The following is an 18,790-nucleotide window of genomic DNA, read 5'->3' as shown; positions in this document are numbered from 1 at the left end:
AGAAGTTTATAAAACTTATAAAGGGAAAAAAAATTGACCAAATTATTTCCCCTTAAGGCTGAACTAAACTGTATCTGAGCACCAAAACTGAAAGTGGTTGTAAATCTTAGACATGAAATATGAACAAAACATATTCCTCTATATTGTCTATTTTTTTAATCCATCTAGATGTCATTTCTGCCTACTGCCTCATTACTCTATTAGTATGACCCACTTCTGACAAATTTTCCTGACACCAGAGGTAAAATGGTGAAATGGAAGGGAGCTCCAGCACACAGCCTGTGATTGACAGCTCTAGCTCTGTTCCTGTGTGCTGTGTGAAGCAATCAGTTCTCAGTGAGCTCTGCGGAATGCAGCTTTAAGCGGTTGTAACCCCTCATTAAAATAAATAAATAAAATTAACAAACATGCCTATTCTTTCCTGCTCTGTGCAATCGCTTTGCACAGAGCAGCCCCGATGCTCTTTTTTCTGGGGTGCCACGCTGGCGCTCCAGGCCCCTCCTCTTTATGGCCGCTTTCCCTGGGGGCACCTATGTGGGCTCGCTCCAACCCCCCCAACCCCCCCCCCCCCCCGGAGTCCTGCTGCTGCGTTCATTGACACAAATGACTCTGGCAGGGAAGGGGTTAACACTAGGGGGCGCTCAAGGGATTAAATGTGTCCTAGGGAGGTGTTTCTAACATGGGGGGGGAGGGGACGGACGGACGACTGACTGGGAGTAGAGAGATCGCTGTTCTTAATCGCTAGGAACAGCAGATCACTCTGTACTGCCCTGACAGAACGGGGATCTGTATGTTTTACATAGGCAGATCCCCATTCTGCCTCTCTGAGCAACGGTCAGGGGTGGCCGTCAGACATCGCGGCCGCCGGACATCTTGCCTCTGTGCAACGGGTGCGCGCGCCCACAGTAACTCGTGCACGAAACAACGTACCCGTTGGGGGTACTGGGGGCCACCGTGCCACAGTATATATGCAGTGGGTGGTCCTTACATGGTTAAAAAGCCCCTCCTCCCTTCAGACGAAAAAAAAAAAAATTCCCATGAAGATGAAGACTCCTGGGATGCATGACATCATTTTGGCCTAGGCCAGGAAGCAACTGACAAAATGTAAAAAACTAAACAAACAAAAAACAAAAAAAAAAAAAAAAGCTAAACAAATATATAATTTACCTTCCTTTCTATTCAGTAATACTAGCAGCATAACGATTAAAATAGTTCATGCTGATTGAGTTTAGTTCCACTTTAAGGCAAAAACGCACACATTGGTCCAGATACATTTCAGAAGAAAAAAAAATGTAAATGCTGCCAATATAATTTCCTGAAATCTATTTTTTTATTAAAGTCTCCTAATGCTCTGGAAAGCAGACGTGGGGCTGGGAGGGTGTGCGCTGTGAGCCCGTCACCTGGTGCTGAAGTACAATTGTCCACTCAGTTTTATAGGTTTTCAGAAGATTTTGGCTGTTTAATGCACACCTGTAAATAATAAAGCAAAAATAAAGCAAACTCTCAGCTTTAGCTAAAAGCGTAAACTTTGTTTTATTATCTATCCAGCCAGCACTGCCTGGAGTGCTCCCAACATCGATTTATTGATTTAGATTAGTTTAGATTCCCCCCCCCTCCCCTCTTGCATCACATAATGTGGTACCTAAGTGACCCATCAGCACACTAGAGGGTATTGGGATGTGCATAAAGCTATGCCAAAAACAAATATTTTTTTTTTTTTTAAAGGCTTGCCGACCATTTATACAGCCACCGCCATTTATACTGCGGCAGGTCGGCATGATCCCGCATATCGCCATAGCTGTACGTCGGTCCATTTTAACAGCTATTGCAGGCGTGCGCTGTAGCTGACGCGCGTGGCCGCGACGTCCGCGGGACACAGCCGCGACGTCCGCGGGACACAGCCGCGACGTCCGCGGGACACAGCCGCGACGTCCGCGGGACACAGCCGCGACGTCCGCGGGACACAGCCGCGACGTCCGCGGGACACAGCCGCGATCGCTGCACAGAGAGCCAGAACGGGGATGTGTCAATGTAAACAAACAGATCCCCGTTCTGTCAGGGGGAGTACTGAGCGATCGTCTGTTCCTTAGTGATCAGGAACAGCGATCCCTCTCCTCCTCCAGTCAGTCCCCCCCCCCCCCCAGTTAGAAACACCTCCCTTGGGGAACGCATTTAACCCCTTGATCGCTCCACCTAGTGGTTAACCCCTTTCCCTGCCAGTGACATTTATACAGTAATCAGTGCATTTTTATAGCACTGATCGCATAAATGTGAATGGTCCCAAAATTATGTCAAAAGTGTCCGATATGTCCGCTGCAATGTCGCAGTCACGATAAAAATTGCAGATTGCCGCCATTACTAGTAAAAAAAATTAAATAATAAAAATGCCATAAAACTATCCCCTTCCCTGCCAGTGTCATTTAGGCTGCTTTCACACTGGGGCATTGGGGGCATCGGTGGTAAAGCGCCGCTATTTTTAGTGGCGTTTCTGCGGTGGTTTTCGGCCGCTAGCAGGGGGGCTTTTACCCCCGCTAGCAGCCGAAAAAGGGTTGAAACCACCCACAAAGCGCCGGCGGTTCGGCGGCACTGCCCATTCATTTCAATGGGTAGGAGCAGTGTATAAGATGCTGCTTGCAGGAGTTTAGCGTTCTGCCAGCTTTCACACTGAGATTGCAGGGGAGACGTTTTTTCAGGCCCTATTTTTAACCCAAAAGCGCCTGAAAAACGCCTCAGTGTGAAAGGGGTCTTTTACAGTAATCAGCTTATTTTTATAGCACCAATCGCTGTATAAATGCCAATGGTCCCAAAAAAGTGTCAAGTGTCCGATCTGTCTGCAGCAATGTCGCAGTCCCGATAAAAAACGCAGATCACTGCCATTACTAGTAAAAAAAAAAAGATTTATTAAAAAAAATGCCATAAATCTATTCCCTATTTTGTAGACGCTATAACTTTTGTTCAAACCAGTCAGTATACGCTTATTGCGATTTATTTATTTATTGATTTTTTTTTTTTTTTACCATAAATATGTAGAAGAATACATATTAGCCTAAACTGGATACATTTTTGTTGTTGTTTTTTTTTTTTTTTTTTTTTTGGGGGGGGGGGGGGGGATATTTATCATAGCAAAAAGCAAAAAAAAATGTTTTGTTTTTTTTTTCAAAATTGTCGTTCTTTTTTTGTTTATAGTGCAAAAAAAAAGGTGATCAAATACCGCCAAAGCTCTATTTGTGGAGAAAAAAAAGATGTCAATTTTATTTGGATACAGCGTCGCACGATTGTCAGTTAAAGCGACGCAGTGCTGTATCACAAAAAAATGGCCTAGTCATTAAGGGGGTAAATCTTCCAGGGCTGAAGTGGTTAAAGAGCACCTTGCACCTCCCCAAATAAAGCCTTACCCAATAAGTGATTCTATTTTTTTAAAATAACATACATGTTATACTTACCTGCTCTGTGTAATAGTTTTGCACAGAGCAGCCCTGATTCTCCTCTTCTGGGAACCCCTGCCAGTGCTCTGGGCTCCTCCCCTCTGCAGCTACAAACAGCCAGCCATTCCCTGCAAGGTAAAAGCTATCATAGCGGCTGTTTAGCCACTTGATTGCTATTACAGGCGGCAGGACATGTCCTCCTGTTCTTCTCCTGGCTCGTCCGTGCGATCAGCGATCCCGAGAATGAATCCTGGTGACGGCAGTTTACTATAGTGTTGGAATCAGATGGTTTCCGGCCATTTCTATGACCCTCGGAGGCCAGAAGTGACGTTATGGCTCCGGCAGATGTAAACACTGCCTTTTTTTTTTTCGGGCTTTCCAGCATAGAGGAGAGATGTGGGGACTTATAGACCCCACATCTCTCCGTAAAGAGGAACTGTCATGTCCTAGTTTCTGTGATGTTGACCAAGGCGAAGGCAGAGCTCCTCTGGGCTGGACAGCTTAAGTAGGCAGGACTGACGAGCAGGATCATCAACAGCTAAGTAACTGTGGAGAGAGATGGGAGCTGGCAATTAGCCAACAGCTGAGAAGCCAGCTCAGAGAAGGAAGGGTTGAGCCCAGCCCTGACACACACACACAGAGGCACACCTCCAGCCTTGCAGCTCTCATTGGCCCTCTTATGACTTGCCCCCCCTTTCCTTTGAGAGAGAGAGCTGTGCATGATGTCATAAGCCTAGGCTAATGACCAGACAAGAAACAGGAAGTGGGCTGTATAAGGGATTTACTGGCAGAAAAAAAATGTTTTACTATCCAAAGTTGAAACAACAACAAGGGCAGAAGATTTAATAGATGGAAAGATGAAAAAAAGACTGAAGTTCCGCTTTAAGGGGGATGTATCAAGTGGGCTGTATACTTCATCCTCACCTAGGCAAGAACTGGGGAGAGCGTCGTTTCATGTTCAGTTTGCAGCCCTGCATAAAACACTTTAGCTAAACTAATGAGATCAATAAAAACAGAAGCCACCATGTCTTTTTTTTTTTTTTTTTTTTTTTTATATATTTATTTTTTTTAATCATTTAAAGTTTTTATTTCGCACAACAGCAAAACAATACAAGTTCCTGTGTTGGACCTTGGGTATTATAATTAAAGCCATTACAGAGATATATACATATAAAAGGTAGAGGCATAAAGTACAAAACATGAAAGGACAATGTCCCAAGCACCTCCTATTAATACTTATTCCTTTTTTTTTTTATTGTCTACATATGATTGTTTGTTTGATTTTTTTTCCCCCCTCAGATGTGTCCAAGGTGGAACCACCGCCATTCCCGGGGCTTTCGGCTGCGGTAAGACTGTGATCTCGCAGTCCTTGTCCAAGTACTCCAACAGTGATGTCATCATCTACGTGGGGTGTGGAGAGAGAGGAAATGAGATGTCTGAAGTATTGAGAGATTTCCCCGAGGTGAGGGATGCTGTACACACCGGACCCCCCTTACAGGACATTTTAGTTCTATGTTATTGATTGCCTTGATCATCTTCTGTAATCCTAATGTTGGTCCTGTGCGAATTGTAGCCTCAGTTTCCTGTTCCTAGCTGACAGGAGTGGTACCAGGCGTGGACTTCTGCTGCTGTAGCCCATCTGCTTCAAGGTTGGACGTATTGCGCTTTCAGAGATGGTATTCTGCTTACCTTGGGTGTAACGAGTGGTTATTGGAGTTACTGTTGCCTTTCTCTCATCTGGAACCAGTCTGTCCATTCTCCTTTGACATCAACAAGGCATTTTCCTCCACACAACTGCCGCTCACTGGATATTTTTTTCTCTTTTTCTGACTATTCTCTGTAAACCCCGAGAGATGGTTGAGGGGGGAAAAATCCCAGTAGATCAGCGGTTTTTGAAATACTCAGACCAGTCCGTCTGGCACCAACAACCACGCCACGATCAAAGTCACGTAACCACTTCCCGCCCGGCCTATAGCAGAATGACGGCCAGGCGGTGGTTCAGTTATCCTGACTGGGCGTCATATGACGTCCAACAGGACAACATGACGGCACGTGGCGATCAGTGGTGTTGTGTGTCCCTCTGACACACCGCATCTCCGATCGTGGTAAGAAGCCTCTGATGGAGCCTCCTTACCACATGATCAACTGTGACCAATCACAGCGTGAACCAGGAAGTGCCGGTAAACGGCTTTCCTCGGTTCGCGCTGACAGTGGGAGCCAATCGGCGCTCTCCCTGTCAGAGAGTGGGGGGGGGGGGGGTCTGTGCTGATAACTAGCACATTGATTATCAGCACAGCCCCATCAGATGTGTCACCAACAATGCCAATCAGTGCCCATCAGCTGCCAGTCAGTGTCCCATCAGGAACGACTGTCGGTGCCCACCACAGTGCCAATCAGTGCTCATCACAGTGCATATCAGTAACACCTGTCAGTACCTCGTCATCGGTGCTGCCCATCAGTGCTGCCTGTCAGTGTCCATCAGTTCCGCCTATCCATGCCGCCTGTCAGTGCCGCCTATAGGTGCCCATCAATTTACATATCAGTGCCGCCTCATCAGTGCCCGTCAGTGAAAGAGAAAAACAAATTTTATAATGAAACAAAGAAAAATGTATTTTTTACAAAAATTTCGGTCTTTTTTAGTTTAGCAAAAAATAAAAACCGCAGAGGTGAACAAATACCACCAAAAGAAAGCTCTATTTGTGGGAAGAAAATGATAAAAATTTCATTTGGGTACAGTGTAGCAAGACCGCGTAATTGTCATTCAAAATGCGACAGCGCTGAAGGCTGAAAATTGTCCTGGGCAGGAAGGGGGGGGGGAGGTATTGAAGTGGTTAAAGTGGATGTAAATCCTCACATATTCCCAGTGAAGTGAAGAGCCTCAGATGATACACAGAGATGAAACAAATCTCCCTACATAGGTTTTACATCTATATCTGCTGTCTTCAGCTTTATATATTGTTTAGAATGTTCAGATCTGTTAGGAGATTTTCTCTTCCTGATTAGCACTGCAGTGAAGTCTGGGCACACAGCCGAGACAGCTGATTGGAGGAAAGGCACCACACCCCCCTCTCCTCATAGGCAGAGTCTTTCAGAGCTCTCCTGTGAATAGTTAGCTCTCTGCTAATCTATTTATAGCAACCTTCCAGACACACAATCCAGGCTGGTTTTATCTCCTGTGAGTCCAGAACTTGTCAGAAGTAATCAGGCTGATAACAGAAGAACAGAGCAGGAGGAGACGGCTATGGGACTCAGTGCTTTGAAGAGAGAGCAGAAATGTGCCCAGCTTAAATTTCATGAAAATCCCCTTCCTTCCCCATTCTGATGCTCAGTTTGAACTTCAACAAGTCATCTTTACTACGTCTAGGTGCCCAAATGCATTGAGTTGCTGCTCCCGCTGAACGGCGGGGGACCCGATGCACGTGGCTGGCGGCTGAAATGTTTGCCGGCCACCCACGATCGTGGGCACCAGAGCCAGAACGGGGATTTGTGTATGTAAAAAGACAGATCCACGTTCTGACAGTACAGGAGAAACAGACCTGCTGTTCATAGTACGGTGGAACCTTGGTTTACGAGTAATGCGGTTAACGAGCGCTTTGAAAGACGAGCAACTTTTTAAAAAATTCTGACTTGGTTTGCGAGCGTTGTCTCGCAAAATGAGCAGAATTCAAGCTTAATGGGGTGTGTAGTACCGCATTTTGGCCAGAGGTGTGGGGGGCGCCGGGAACACTCGGAACAGTTCGGAGCCGTTCGGAAATACTTGGAATCACTCGGAAATACTCTATTCCCGAGTGTTCCTGAGGCTTTCAGAGCTCAGCCGAGCTATCCCCGAGTATTTCCGAGGCTCTCCGGCACCCCCCCACCTCTGGCCACATGCGGTATTGCATGTAATGGAAGTCAGAGCGGAACAAATTATCTTCGTTTCCATTGACTTCTATAGGGAAACTCGCTTTGATATGCGAGTGCTTTGGATTACAAGCATTCTCCTGGAACAGATTATTCTCGTAATCCGAGGTTCCACTGTAATTAGGAATAGCGATCTGTCTCCTCCTCTAGTCAGTCCCCCCCCCCACAGTTAGAAACGCACACGAGGGAATACATTTAACCCCTTGATCGCCCCCTAGTGTTAACCCCTTCCCTGCCAGTGACATTTACACAGTAATTAGTGCATTTTTATAGCACTGATCGCTGTTTAACCACTTCAGCCCCGGACCATTTGGCTGTCCAAAGACCAGAGCACTTTTTGCGATTCGGCACTGTGCCGCTTTAACTGACAATTGCGCGGTCGTGCGACGTGGCTCCCAAACTAAATTGATGTCTTTTTTTCCCCACAAATAGAGCTTTCTTTTGGTGGTATTTGATCACCTCCGCGGTTTTTATTTTTTGTGCTCTAACCAAAAAAAAGCGTCAATTTTGAAAAAAACGCATTATTTTTTACTTTTTGCTATAATAAATATCCCCAAAAAATATTTAAAAGATTTTTTTTTTTTTTTCCCCTCAGTTTAGGCCGATACATATTCTTCTACATTGTTTTGGTAAAAATGCAATAAGCGTTTATTGATTGGTTTGCGCAAAAGTTATAATGTCTACAAAATAGGGGATAGTTTTATGGCATTTTTATTAATATTTTTTTTTTTTTTTTTTTACTAGTAATGGCGGCAATCAGAGATTTTTATCGTGACTGCGACATTATATCGGACACTTTTGGCGCTATTTTGGGACCATTCACATTTTTACAGCAATCAGTGCAATTAAAAATGCATTGATTACTGTGTAAATGTGACTGGCAGTGAAGGGGTTAACACTAGGTAGCGCTGTAGGGGTTAAGTCTGTCCTAGGGAGTCATTCTAGCTGTGGGGGGGGGGGGGGGGTGCTGTGTGTGACACGACACTGATCACCTCTCCTGATTACAGGGAGCAGAGATCAGTGTCCTGTCACTAGGCAGAATGGGGAAATGCTTGTTTACATTAGCATATTCCCGTTCTTCCTCTCCGTGAGACGATCGCAGGTAACCCCACGGACATCGAGTCCACGGTACCCGTGGTCGGACTTGCGTAATTCGCGGCGGGCATGCGCGCGCACAAGCTATGCAAGCTCTGCCAGATCATGTAGAATAACGTGATTTTGCGCAGCGGAGCCAACCTGCCGCAGTAAAACTGCGGTGGCTGGTCCGCAAGCGGTTAAATGTCAATGGTCCCAAAAAAGTGTCCGATCTGTCTGCCGCAATGTCGAAGTCCCGCTAAAAATCGCAGATCGCCGCCATTACTAGTTAAAAAAAAAAATGTATAAAATGCCATAAATCTATTCCCTATTTTGTAGACGCTATAACTTTTGCGCAAACCAATCAATATACGCTTATAGCGTTTTTTTTTTACCAAAAATATGTAGAATACATATTGGCCTAAACTGATGAAGAATTTTTTTTTTTTTTTTAATTTAGGATATTTATTATAGCAAAAAGTAAAAAAAAAAAAAAAAATATATATATATATATATATATATATATATATATATATATATATATATATATATATATATATATATATATATATATATATAATTTTTTTTTTTTTTTTTTATATATATGTTATGTTATAGTTGCTTATTTTTTGTTTATAGCGCAAAAAAATAAAAACTGCAGAGGTGATCAAATACCACCAAAAGAAAGCTCTATTTGTGGGAAAAGAAGGACGTCAATTTTGTTTGGGAACAAGGTCGCACAACCGCCCAATTGTCAGTTAAAGCGATGCAGTGCCGAATCACAAAAAATGGTCTGGTCATTACGGAGGGAAAATCTTCTGGGGCTGAAGTGGTTAATCAGAGCGGCCTCATTATGCATTGTGGACATCACTGTAGAGCAGTTCTCAGTGCTCTCTTGTACCTATGAGCACTGGAGGTGGAGCCCCCTAATGGTGTGGATGTTACAGCAGAATTTATAACAGAAAAAAGATAAAATATCTACGTTTCGAGGTTTTATGGCCTTCCAGCACAAAACTCTGATCGCCCCTCTCTTATGAATTGCCCTCTAACAAAGGATTGAACAACTATTGGCCCCCAACTTCTGTGCCAAGATATGCTGCCACTTGTAGTGTCTGCAGTTTAACCTCCTTTTGACCTGATTTTGACCCGTCACCCGGGACGTCGGCGTTAAGGCCGGCAGTAAAGAGCAGCTGTCGTTCTTGGCAGACTCCAATGCACTTTTATTAATCCCGGTTTTAAGCCAGAGGTTTCTGGAGACAGGAAACTTAACATTTCTTGTTTTTTTAAATCTTGTAACTGAATCTCTTGTGAGAGGTGCGCGTCGAATAACATATCCCGGATTTATTTTTCAGCTGACGATGGAAGTGGACGGGAAGGTGGAGAGCATCATGAAAAGAACGTCGCTGGTAGCCAACACCTCCAACATGCCTGTGGCTGCCAGAGAGGCCTCTATCTATACAGGTAATGCTGGATGCTTTTCTTCTGCTGTTCTTATGCCCTCGGCAAGAGCTCTCTCTCTCTCTTTTCTGGGACCTTTGACTTCTATATTTCTTTTCTGTACAGGAATCACGCTGTCCGAATACTTCCGAGACATGGGATACCACGTCAGTATGATGGCCGACTCAACCTCTCGATGGGCCGAGGCTCTTCGAGAAATCTCAGGACGTCTGGCTGAAATGCCTGCTGGTAAGTACCGCACATTGTTCTTCTGACACCTGCTATGGCAAGTGATGTGTGAGGCGGGAGCCTAACGACTGATTTAAAGAATTCTAGAAAAACCTTATTTAATTTTTACAACTTCTCGCCTGCCATATAGCAAAATGACGGTTGGAAAGTGGTTGTATTATCCTGACTGGACGTCGTGTGACATCCAGCAGGGTAAGCCACTAGCGGGGGCACGCAACACAACGATCGGTGGTATGGTGTGTCAGTCTGCAACACTTCGTCTCCAATCTAGGTAAAGGGCCTTTGACATAGGCCCTTTTACCATGTGATTAGCTGTGTCCAATCACAGCTCATCCCATGGTAACCAGGAAGTGCCGTTCATCGGCTTTTCCTCTATACGGACGCAAGTAGATGAGAGCTGATCCGCTGCTCCCCTGACGGGGGGGGGGTTTGCGTTGATGATCAGCGCACTGATTATCAGTGCAGACCCATAGAGGACTCCCACTGGAGACCATCGAGGACGCCCACTGGAGGCCATCGAGGACGCCCACTGGAGGCCATCGAGGACGCCCACTGGAGGCCATCGAGGACGCCCACTGGAGGCCATCGAGGACGCCCACTGGAGGCCATCGAGGACGCCCACTGGAGGCCATCGAGGACGCCCACTGGAGGCCATCGAGGACGCCCACTGGAGGCCATCGAGGACGCCCACTGGAGGCCATCGAGGACGCCCGTTATTGCCCATTAGTGATGCCTGCCTGATCAGTGCTGCCTATCAGTGCCGCCTATGAGTGCCCATCAGTGCTGGATGTCAGTGCCGCATATAAGTGCCTCATCATCAGTGCCAATCAGTACTGCTTCATCAGTGCTGATCAGTGAAGGAGAGCAAAAAAAGAGAATCCCCCTTCGTTGGGACTTTGTAGGATGTGGCAACAACACACTTGTCATGGTGAAATTCCCCTTTTTTGCTATCGGTGAAGGGGAAAACTTACTTATTTACAAAATTTTGTAACAAAAACAAAGAAAAACGTATTTTTTTAATTTTCAGTCTTTTTTTTTTTTTTTTTTTTATTTGTAGCGCAAAAAATAAAAACCCCAGTGGTGATCAAATACTACAAAAAGAAAGCTCTAGTTGTGTGAAAAAATGATAAAAATGTCATATGGGTACAGTGTAGCATGACTGTGCAATTGTCATTCAAAATGCGACAGCGCTGAAAGCTAAAAATTGGCCTGGGCAGGAAGGGGGCTAAAGTACCCAGTATTTCAGTGGTAAAAAATACTTCCCTCCTAACACCTATGCTTACTATCCCGTGTAATAAAGATGCATATTCTCACCTATTGTGATCCAGCTCTGGTCCAGTCACATGATTGGCTCCCATTCTCAGCCAGTAGTGGCTGCGGGGGAGGGGAGGGGAGGGACCGCCAACAGTGGATGGGCCGTTGAAGCCTATGGGTGATGTCACCACTCCAGGATTTGCCAGCTGTTATCCAGCTCACTCTCCTAAGGAAATAAGGTGATCAGACCAAAGTTGCATGAAAGTTGGTAAGTATATCTGTCTTTCTTAAACAGGTTAGTAAGTATCGGTGTTAGGAAGGGGAGGGATTTTTTTTAAAGCTAAATTACCGGAATTCAGCTACATTGTAAAAACTGCAGGCATACCATGAGTTAAGTCTAGCAACATACCTGCCGCCTTGTAGACTTATCTCAATTATTCACATCTGACAGTTTTATTGTGCTCCAGGAAAATAACTTCTGGAGCTCCGACCTGCTCACTGTATTCTCAGTTTCTTCAAAAGAAAAGTTGCTGGACCTGCTATGCTCGCTCTCCACACCTTTTGCCCATTCACAGAAGCCTTTATATTTCTTTCTCGAACATCACGGGACACAGAGCCACAGTAATTACTGATGGGTTATATAGGTATCACTGGTGATTGGACACTGGCACACCCTATCAGGAAGTTCAACCCCCTATATAATCCCTCCCCCTTGCAGGGATACCTCAGTTTTTACGCCAGTGTCTTAGGTGATGGACGTGTAAAGATGTCCTGTGCTGAGCTCCAAAGGGAATATCCTAAGATCCTATACTGGGGCAAGCCAGGCGAACCGGATCCATTCAAAGTGTCTTTTCATGGCCGAATTGAATGGTATCCGGGCCTCGTGTCCGAAGAAACGAGGTTTTACCCGTAATGCTTCTCTTTTTAGAGAGCTGGACCCCGCAGATCAGAAAATGGCTTTAAACTTCCTAATTTCTGGCGAGGTGCTTTACGGTCCCAGAACTGTTGGATCCCCCTACTGATGGGGCCCCAGTCTCTGACGTTTTTTTCAAACGGAGCCCACCGTGAGAGGTGAAGATTGGGTCTGTGTAAACAGCACCCTGCGGCTGGATAAGGTAAGAGGAGATTCCACAGAATTTTTGAGTTCTAGTGGCTTTTCTCCTTTAAGGTAAATGCATGCTATGCCTATTGTGACCACCGGGGGCTGCCAAGAGCACAAACCTACACATGCTGAATGTCTGTCTCAGGTGTTGTAATCGCTGTGTATGTCCCAGCGTATCAAGCAGGCTGCAAGCAGGTAAGGTGGATGGGGGGATTTCTCATGTTTGAATGTTCCCCCCCAGGCTAGAGAGGGGCCACAGGGGTCTAGAAAGTGGTTATACCACCCGGGCTCTGTGGCCTAATGGCCACCATCTCTGAAGATAGCCGTTCAGGCAAATCTTGTTACCAGTCTCCCTCCTTCCCCCCCCCCCCATCCCCAGCCTTTTCTCCAGAGCATGACAGGAGAGTCGGCAGTGCGGGAAGCGCTCGTTTTTTTCAAAACTCGAGGGGGGGGGGCGGTAGAGGAGGGGGCGGGATGTCAGCACAGAGTGTTTAGACTCCCACTCAGGCCAGCTGCAGGCTATTAAAGGCACTCTGTACAGGTGCACTCAGCCTTCTGAGAGACACAGAGCTGACGGTCGCATGTAAGGTGGGACACAGGCATTCTCCTAGGCAGCATTTACTGAAGTAACACCAGACTGAGCATTGGGTAGCAAGGCTTTTAGCCAGACTACATCGCTCAGCGGACAGTGTTCATTTGTATACCTCACACCCTGTTGCTTTGCACTATGGGTAGAAGAGGTTCAAGCACCCCAGGAACCAGAGACACTAGGGGATCTCGTTCAGGTTCTGAGGGCCCCCTGTCGGCAGCATCCTTCCCCCCTAAAGATGGGCCAGGGACGGCTAGCCAGGGAGAGCCATCGGGGTCAGGGGCTACACCTGCTTCTGGCACTTCAGCCCCTGTATATATTACACAAGAGGTTTTTTCCTCAACCATTAATGGTCTAGAGGAAAGATTAATGGCCGTGATTACGTCTTCACTCAGTGGAAGAAAACGCACTAGGCTTTCCTCTGTTCCCCAAGACCCTCAGACAGAGGAGCTCTGGGATAAAGGAGATGAATCCCTTTCAGAGGATCGGGATGGGATGGATGATTCCTCTTCGGAGGATTCAGGTGGAGAGGGACCCTCTGCGACTTCCCAAGAGGAGAAAGTCTTAGTGCAGATCCTCACTGGATTGGTCCGCTCCACATTTAAGTTGCCCATACCTGAAACTGCTAAAGAATCCTCTTCTGCTTTGGGGTCACTGAAACCTTTCCAAGCAGCACATGCTTTTCCTGTTCATACTTTACTTGAAAAGCTTATTTATTCTGAGTGGGATCACCCAGACAAACGTTTTTTTCCGCCGAGAAAGTTTTCAACACTTTATCCGATGGAAGAAAAGTTTATTAAAATGTGGGGAATTCCGGCTATTGATGCCGCCATTTCCTCAATAAATAATAGCCTGACTTGTCCTGTAGACAATGCTCAGATGCTCAGGGATCCTGTAGATAAAAGGATGGAATCCCTATTGAAGGATGTTTTCTCCTTAGCAGGATCAGTGGCCCAACCTGCAGTAGCAGCGATTGGAGTCTGTCAATACTTAAGAGACCATGTTAAGCAGGTCATCAAAGTATTACCTGAACAGCAGGCCCAGGGGTTTGCTAACCTTCCAGCGGCCTTATGCTTTGTGGTTGACGCCATTAGAGATTCTATCGTGCAAACCTCCCGTCTTTCACTGGGGTTGGTGCATATACGTAGAATCCTATGGTTGAAAAATTGGTCAGCCGAAGCACCATGTAAGAAGCTACTGGCTGGGTTTCCATTTCGTGGTGCAAGGTTGTTTGGAGAGGACTTGGATAACTATATCAAGAGAATCTCTTGTGGGAAAAGCACTCTCTTACCTGTCAAGAAGAAGAGTAAGCGTCCCTCTTTCAAACGGACTCTTTCCCCAGCGCCGGGGGCTTCAGCCTCCAGGCAGTCTCGACGGCCGCCTCCATCGGGGTCCAGAGACAAGAGTCAACCCCAGGGACAAAAGAAGTCCTGGGGAAAGAAGCCTACTAGGCAAAACACTAAGACCTCTGCATGAGGGGGCGCCCCCGCTCACTCGAGTGGGGGGAAGACTGCGACAATTCTCAGAGCTCTGGCAGGAGGACTTCCAGGACAGATGGGTAGTCTCCACGGTAACCTTAGGGTACAAGCTGGAGTTTCAGGAATTCCCTTCTCCTCGGTTCCTCAGATCAAATGTTCCCAGAGACCCAGAGAAGAAGCAGTCGCTCCTTCTAGCGTTAGAGCGACTTTTGTCGCAGGAGGTCATTATGATAGTTCCCGCAAAGGACCAGGGATTGGGCTTCTATTCCAACCTTTTTACGGTCCAAAAGCCAAATGGGGATGTCAGGCCCATTTTGGACTTAAGGGATCTGAACCGATTCCTAAGGATTCAATCCTTCCGCATGGAATCAATTCGAACAGTAGTTCCCACCCTGCAGGGAGGAGAATTTCTGGCATCAATAGACATCAGAGATGCATATCTGCATGTGCCCATTTTTCCTGCTCATCAGAAGTTTCTGCGCTTCGAGGTAGGAGGGCGCCATTTCCAGTTTATGGCTCTGCCCTTTGGGATAGCCACTGCACCTCGAGTGTTCACAAAGATCTTGGCTCCTCCTCTGGCCAGATTAAGGGCTCAGGGTATAGCTGTCATAGCATACCTAGACGACCTGCTCTTGATAGACCGGTCGGTAGCCTCTTTGAATGGAAACTTGAGGACCACGGTCAGGTATCTAGAACACCTGGGTTGGATCCTCAACTTAGAAAAGTCTTTCCTAAAACCAGTAAGAAGACTGGAATATTTAGGTCTGATTATACATACAAGCCAGGAGAAAATATTTCTACCCCAGGCAAAGATCACTGCTTTGAGAGAGCTGATTCTGACAGTAAGGACCAAGAAGGGTCCCTCAGTCCGCCTTTGTATGAGGCTACTAGGGAAGATGGTGTCTTCATTCGAAGCAGTTCCCTATGCTCAGTTTCACTCAAGAATGCTGCAACACAGTATTCTGTCGACCTGGAACAAGAAGGTTCAGGCATTAGACTTTCCGATGCACCTGTCGCATGCGGTGCGTCAGAGCCTCAATTGGTGGCTCATACCCGAAAACCTGCAGAAGGGGAAATCCTTTCTACCGGTTACCTGGACGGTGGTAACAACAGATGCCAGTCTGTCAGGTTGGGGAGCAGTTCTGGAACAGGCTGCGGTCCAAGGAGTATGGTCCAAGACAGAGAGGACCTTACCCATCAACATTCTGGAGATCCGGGCGATACATCTAGCTCTAAAAGCCTGGACTATCAGGCTACAGGGTTGTCCGGTCAGGATCCAGTCCGACAATGCCACAGCAGTGGCTTATGTCAATCATCAGGGAGGCACCCGGAGCCGAAGCTGCTCAAAAAGAGGTGAACCAGATCTTAGTCTGGGCAGAGATGCATGTGCCATGCATATCGGCAGTTTTCATCCCGGGAATAGAGAATTGGCAGGCGGACTATCTAAGTCGCCAGCAGTTACTTCCAGGGGAATGGTCTCTGCATCCCGACGTCTTTTGGGCCATATGCCAAAGATGGGGGGTTCCAGATGTAGATCTCTTTGCATCCCGATTCAACAAAAAGATAGACAGATTTGTGGCAAGGACAAAAGATCCTCTTGCATGCGGGACGGATGCGTTGGTGATTCCGTGGCATCGGTTCTCACTGATTTACGCATTCCCGCCTATTCTGCTACTACCACGACTCCTTCGCAGGATCAGGCAGGAAAGGAAGTCGGTACTTCTGGTGGCCCCCGCTTGGCCCAGAAGGACTTGGTATGCAGAAATAGTAAGGATGACGGTAGGTTCCCCGTGGACACTACCGGAACGCCCAGACCTGTTATCTCAAGGTCCAGTGTTCCATCCTGCCTTACAAACGATAAATTTGACGGTTTGGCTATTGAGACCCACGTTCTGAAGAGTCGTGGGCTCTCAGGTCCTGTCATATCTACCTTGATTAATGCAAGGAAGCCAGCTTCCAGGATGATTTATCATAGAGTCTGGAAAGCTTATATAACCTGGTGTGAATCCAGAGGTTGGCATCCCAGGAAATATGTCATAGGTAGAATCCTTGATTTTCTACAGATGGGATTAGAGATGAAGCTGGCCTTGAGTACCATCAAGGGCCAGGTCTCTGCTTTATCAGTATTATTTCAGCGGCCACTTGCTTCGCATTCTTTGGTCCGAAACTTTATGCAGGGGGTGATGCGTCTTAATCCTCCGGTTAAAGCGCCCCTAAACCCCTGGGACTTGAATTTGGTCCTGGCTGTGTTACAGAAACAGCCTTTTGAACCAATAAGTCAGATTCCTTTGGTCTTGTTGACAAGGAAATTAATTTTTCTGGTGGCCATCTCTTCTGCTAGAAGAGTATCAGAATTAGCAGCTCTTTCCTGTAAGGAGCCTTATTTGATTATACACAAGGATAGAGTGGTACTACGCCCTCATCCTAGTTTTTTACCGAAGGTGGTTTCTGATTTTCATTTAAACCAAGACATTGTTCTACCTTCCTTTTTTCCAGATCCCTGTTCTCCGGAAGAGAGATCTCTACATTCGTTGGATGTAGTAAGAGCAGTTAAGGCCTATCTAGGGGCAACTACTCAGATCCGCAAGACGGATGTTTTGTTTGTGCTGCCAGAGGGTCCCAATAGAGGACAGGCAGCGTCAAAAGCTACCATTTCTAAATGGATTCGACAGTTGATCATTCAAGCTTACGGTTTGAAACAGAAGATTCCTCCGTTTCAGATCAGGGCACATTCCACAAGGGCTATTGGTGCTTCTTGGGCAGTGCATCACCGGGCCTCTATGGCTCAAATCTGCAAGGCTGCAACCTGGTCTTCAGTTCATACATTCACCAGATTCTATCAGGTGGATGTGAGAAGGCATGAGGATATCGCCTTTGGGCGTAGTGTGCTGCAGGCAGCAGTACAGGGTCCTCAGGTCTGATTGCACCCTACTTGGTCGTGGTTCCCCCCCCTCAGGTAGCATTGCTCTGGGACATCCCATCAGTAATTACTGTGGCTCTGTGTCCCGTGATGTTCGAGAAAGAAAATAGGATTTTTTAAAACAGCTTACCTGTAAAATCCTTTTCTTTCGAAGGACATCACGGGACACAGAGGTCCCACCCCTCTTCTAATACACTATATTGCTTGGCTACAAAACTGAGGTATCCCTGCAAGGGGGAGGGATTATATAGGGGGTTGAACTTCCTGATAGGGTGTGCCAGTGTCCAATCACCAGTGATACCTATATAACCCATCAGTAATTACTGTGGCTCTGTGTCCCGTGATGTCCTTCGAAAGAAAAGGATTTTACAGGTAAGCTGTTTTAAAAAATCCTATTTTTGTAGACTCATTCACAAAATACAAAGGCTCCTGTGAATGGGCAGTAGAAGAGAGAGGTGGGCATAGCAGCTGTTTGCGTTTCTCTCCTTTCACAGCTCGAGTGTCACATAAGCAGGGCTTTTTTTTTTCAGGGGGAACTTGGCGGAACTCAGTTCCACCACCTCTGGCTTAGACCCTTGGGGGGGGCTGCTTAGCACAATCACTTGTAAACACAGAAGTCCGGTTTCTGTGTTTACAAGTGACAGCTCTGCACTCTGTTTGTAACTCCCCTGAACTCTGCACTCTGTAATGCAATCCTGGTATTTAATGCCCCTTTAGGACCCTCCTACTGTTCGTAAAATTTGACTGACCACACCCACTATTTGATGTAATTTGGAGGGTGTGTGTGAGTGGAGGGGTTTTGGGGGGTCGTTGTTGAGTTCCAGCACCTATTGTTTGAGAAAAAAGCCCTGCATATAAGTAATAGAAATAAGTCCCAGAGGGGGAAGTCTTGCTCCTCCCCCTCCTTTTGCCCATTCACAGAAGCCTTTGTATTATGTGAGCTCATTCACAAAATACAAAGGCTTCTGTGAATGGACAGTGGAGGAGAGGGGCAGGCATAGCAGCTGTGTGAGCTTCTCTCCTCACACAGCTGGAGTGTCACTTATAAATAATAGAATTAAGTTCCGGTGGTGACATGCACTTAAAGTGGACTTAACTCCATATTGTGCTGGCACTTTTTTGCAAAGTTGCTGACATCCTTGAATTCAGCTTTAAGATTTAGTTAGCGTTGTCCTGGAATTCTAGATTAAGAATCAGATTTGGGGCTCACTGCAAAGAGCGATATCAATGCTTTTTTTAAAAACAATATTTTAAAATGGCAGCAACCTTGCTTCCTCCAAATCCACATAGCAATTTCTATTTCAGACTTGCAGCTACCAGCTTTCTTTTGGGCGTCCAATGTCGGATACAGCATAAGCA

At 46.3% G+C, this 18,790-nt stretch overlaps 1 protein-coding gene across 9 annotated transcripts in view; it reads left to right on the top strand.

The window, feature by feature from the left end:
• The window catches only part of ATP6V1A (ATPase H+ transporting V1 subunit A), a 112,431-nt gene that overhangs the window by 56,619 nt on the left and 37,022 nt on the right, over positions 1–18,790 (top strand). For all 9 annotated transcript variants that reach the window (XM_073617444.1, XM_073617443.1, XM_073617448.1 and 6 more), the window contains 3 exons: positions 4,725–4,887; positions 9,755–9,863; positions 9,966–10,088. In XM_073617444.1, the coding sequence (XP_073473545.1) occupies positions 4,725–4,887; positions 9,755–9,863; positions 9,966–10,088 (395 nt within the window). The remainder of the gene's footprint in view (positions 1–4,724; positions 4,888–9,754; positions 9,864–9,965; positions 10,089–18,790) is intronic.

This window comes from Aquarana catesbeiana, linkage group LG02 (assembly GCF_042186555.1).
Source record: "Aquarana catesbeiana isolate 2022-GZ linkage group LG02, ASM4218655v1, whole genome shotgun sequence".
NCBI lineage: Eukaryota > Metazoa > Chordata > Amphibia > Anura > Ranidae > Aquarana > Aquarana catesbeiana.
This window is presented reverse-complemented; position numbering and strand designations above follow the sequence as displayed.